Genomic DNA, 4,019 nt, shown 5'->3' on the forward strand with positions numbered 1-4,019 from the left:
CCCAATCAGGATTAACCTGAGAGGATTTGTGGAATCTAATCAGGTAATGACTTCTGATTGGAAGTTAGCAGTTAAAAGGAGGGCAGATGTGATTAGAATCTCCTTAATCCTTCCCAGTAAAGTTAACTTTGGAAACTGAGGACTGAAACTGTGTTCCACATGAACTTCTTGCCCCATAATTTGGGCTAAACACGATACTTTAAAGGTTTTCACCCAAGAGAAAGGGGCTCAACTTGTTCAGTCTCCTGATACAAAGGTGCAAGAGGGAAATGCATTAACCAAACAATGGAAGGAAATGGAGGAGCTATTGGTTGCCTTGCTTTCTTCTTGGTACTTGTGAGATTGTTGCTCTAGTGCCAGAAGAGGCAGAGCTATGGCTTAGTGCCCACCAAATATAGCCTGGAAGCCTGACAAACTGAGTTTGTTCCTTTCTGGTTCATCATTTCCAAGGTGATGACTTTAGCTCTGATTTGATTTCCCTGAAGGATGGGGAGAGAGACCACTGTTATGGGTATGACTGACCTGAGAAGGATGCTTTGTTCCCTTGCATTTTCACAGGATTCCATTAAGAGACGAGTCAGGATGAGTGCTCACAACCCACCCAGACTTGTGAACTTGGCAGCAATGAGCCTGTTGAGAGATGAGGCCTTGGCCATCTGCTCTTTGGAGTATCTGCCCATGGAGCTCTACCCACCACTATTCATGGCCGCCTTCTCTCTCAGACGCAGTGAGACCCTGATGGCCATGGTGCAAGCCTGGCCCTTTGCCCGCCTGCCTCTAGGGGGGCTGATGAAGAAGCCTCACCAAGAAATGTTAGAAGCAGTGCTGGATGGACTTGATGTCCTGCTGGCCCAGGAGGTTCACCCCAGGTGAGTCTGATCCTGGCAGGGTCTTGGGTGTCCTGGAAGGGACTGCTGGTGTCAGGGAGAGTGAATGACCAAAGGGCAGACCAGAGACTTCTGAAAAAGCTCAGAAGCCTTGAGCACTGCTGAGATCACATTGGGAAATACCTTACAAAAGTGTACTAGGAAGGATGGAAGATGAAAAGGACTAGAGGCAAGTGAGCAAGAGAGGAAAGAGAAAAGACAGAAGGTGATATCAGGAATGTGAAGTAAAAGCAAAGATGGGAAGTTAGAATGCTGCCTAAATTCTGAGGCTGTAGTTTCATTCAGTGTGTATTTTAAAGAATCTTAGCAAATCTTCTGTTTCCCCATAGGAAGTGCAAACTGCGGGTGCTGGACTTGAGAAATACTGGCCAGGACTTCTGGAACATGTGGTCTGGAGACAAGTCCCATGTGTCCTCAAGTTCACTGATGGCATCAGTGGCTAAGGACATGTCAAGGACAAAGCACTCCTTGGCTCCCTTGGAGATGTACGTAGATCTTTGTCTCAAGGAAAAGACCTGGAGCAAATGTGTCACCTACCTCTTCTCGTGGGTGGAGCAGCGGAAAGGCTCCATACACTTGTGCTGTAAGAAGATGAAGATTGTTTCAAGGTCTAGGGACACTATTAAGAAAGTTTTCCGAATGGTGAAGCCGGACTGTATCCAGGAGGTGGAACTGAATTTCACCCAGAAGCTGTCCACCCTGGCCAAGTTTGCTCCTCTCCTGGGCAAGATGAGCAATGTTCAGAAACTCGTTCTCTCCCCAGTTCATGGGTCTGCTGCTGAGGAACAGGACCATCGGGCTCTTCTGCAATTTACCTCTCAGATCCTCAGACTGCAGTGCCTCCGCTATCTCCGTATGGAAGGTCCATCTTTCCTTGAAGGCCGCCTGAACCAGATGCTCAGGTGAGGGGACCAGCACTGGTTGAGCAACAGTGAACACAATAGTAAAATATCAAGTGCATTGTCTCATTTGCTGCTCTACTGTGAAGTGTGGTGACACATAAGTGGAGCAATCAAGGTGTGAGAAAGCTGGTATAAAAGTTCTGAAAAGAGACATCAGGTTAGGAAGCTACAAATTAGGAGGCATAGTTACAGTGCAGGCATATATGTGATTTCTTCTTTGGGAAGAGATATCTTTGTTCGATGACAGGCTAATGAAGATGGCATTGACAAGGTAAAACCTAGATCAAGCTAAAAGAACCTTGAAAGCTCTTTTTCCTCATCTATCAAGCAGAGTACAGCATACTCCACTTCCTCAGGAGGATGAATGAAGATAATGGAATGCACTAGAATATGCTCAGTAGAGAGCCTGAGACAGAGTCTCCATCAAGTGTGGACACCACTTAATTTTAGTACTGGGAGATGAGATAAACATGTTTTTAATTCAGATGCGTTCAGTCCAAACTGGGCTCCAGATGCCTGTATCTCTGGCCAGGTGAGGCACGTGGAAAACGTGTAGAAACAGTAAGACCCCACACCATGCCTAGGGGCTGCCAATCTTCAGCAACTCCCATCCAGGCATCATCTACATACCTTCTATCCCTGTTCACTCTCCTTTTGCTCTGCTTCATTACCATCATCTCCAAAATCATGCATTTCCCGTATATTATTTAGTTACATTATATGCAACCCAAGACCATCTTTACAGATTTGGACTTTAAAAGTAATGGAGACAAAAGGAGAGTGAACAATGATAGAAAGTTTGTAGATGATGCCCAGATGGGAGTTGCTGAAGTCTGGCAGCCCCAGGGCATGGTGTGGGGTCTTATTGTTTACACATGTCCTCCACGTGCCTTACCTGGCCAGAGATACAGGCATCTGGAGCCCAGTTTGGACTGAACGCATCTGAATTAAAAACATGTTTATCTCATCTCCCAGTACTAAAATTAAGTGGTGTCCACACTTGATGGAGACTCTGTCTCAGGCTCTCTACTGAGCATATTCTAGTGCATTCCATTATCTTCATTCATCCTCCTAAGGAAGTGGAGTATGTTGTACTCTGCTTGATAGATGAGGAAAAAGAGCTTTCAGGGTTCTTTTAGCTTGATCTAGGCACCCATGAAAATGGCAGGACTCAGCCTGGAATGAGTCTGGGCATTCTGGATATTGAATTTTATCAGATGGTAACAACAACTTGGTTTCAGACCAATCATTTACCTCTCAAATGGAGGTCACTTATCACTCTGGTTTCCCAGAACTAATTACTTTTTTTTTTTCTTTTTCCTCCAGATGCCTGAAGATCCCCTTGTACAACATCTCAGTAACAAACTGCCTGCTTACAGAATCAGATTTGACCCATCTGTCCCAGTGTCCAAAAATCTGTCAGTTAAAGGGCCTGAATCTGAGTGGTGTTACCCTGACCAACTTTTGTCCCAAGCTCATCCAGGGTCTGCTGGAAAAAGTTGCAGGTACTCTTGAAGAGCTGAACTTAAACCTGTGTGGGATCATGGACTCCCTCCTCACGGCTCTTGTGCCTGCCCTGAGCTGCTGCTCCCAGCTCAGGGTCTTCAGCATGTGTGGAAACCTCATCTCCATGGCTGTCCTGGAGAGTCTCCTGCGTCATACTGATGGGTTGTCTGCTTTATGTCTAGAGTTTTATCCTGCCCCTCGGGAGAGTTACAGCTCTCTGGGTTTTCTTCACCAGGAGAGACTTGCCCAGCTAAAAGCTGAGCTTTGGGAGATCCTTACAGATTTAGGGCGTCCCAGGAAGATTTGGATTAGCCCCAGCCCCTGTCCTCACTGCCGTGAGGACGTGTGTAATCATCTGAATCACAATGCATAATTATGTAATACCCTGCCTCTATCAGAAGGTGGTTGCCTCTATCAGAAGCATTCTTCTGGATACTTGGAAACTGAAGTCTAGGACATAGGTATATTATGAAGGGAAAATACACCCATGATTTCTAATACCAGCTCAGTGTCATTGAGAAAAGCAAAAGTGATCCAGCAGGGGTGCAGGATTCTAGAAGGATATGTTGACTTGGGGAGTTTGGGATTTATTTAGAGACATGTTTATGGAGTGAAATATGAACCTAAATTTCTGGAGGTTCAGTTTGAGACACACATGTTTGAGTTATTTCTGTGTGCACAATTGTAGAAATGATCAGAAATAAAGAGACCTTCAGTATAAACT

General features: G+C 45.5%; 1 protein-coding gene across 1 annotated transcript; it reads left to right on the forward strand.

The window, feature by feature from the left end:
• Nucleotides 1-582: 582 nt before the first annotated feature.
• Nucleotides 583-3,668, forward strand: LOC120879809 (PRAME family member 8-like). Its single transcript, XM_040262807.1, has 3 exons — nucleotides 583-869; nucleotides 1,217-1,789; nucleotides 3,116-3,668. The coding sequence occupies exons 1-3, from the start codon at nucleotides 583-585 to the stop codon at nucleotides 3,666-3,668; spliced, it is 1,413 nt and encodes a 470-aa protein (XP_040118741.1).
• Nucleotides 3,669-4,019: the final 351 nt, after the last annotated feature.

This window comes from Oryx dammah, unplaced genomic scaffold (assembly GCF_014754425.2).
Source record: "Oryx dammah isolate SB20612 unplaced genomic scaffold, SCBI_Odam_1.1 HiC_scaffold_21, whole genome shotgun sequence".
In the NCBI taxonomy this organism is placed as follows: domain Eukaryota; kingdom Metazoa; phylum Chordata; class Mammalia; order Artiodactyla; family Bovidae; genus Oryx; species Oryx dammah.

Excerpts from the sequence above, each read along its gene's own strand:
- LOC120879809 (XM_040262807.1), top strand. The coding sequence starts at position 583 with ATGAGTGCTCACAACCCACCCAGACTTGTGAACTTGGCAGCAATGAGC. Across the intron at positions 870-1,216 it reads GCCCAGGAGGTTCACCCCAG|GAAGTGCAAACTGCGGGTGC; the intron begins GTGAGTCTGATC and ends GTTTCCCCATAG. Across the intron at positions 1,790-3,115 it reads CGCCTGAACCAGATGCTCAG|ATGCCTGAAGATCCCCTTGT; the intron begins GTGAGGGGACCA and ends TTTTTCCTCCAG.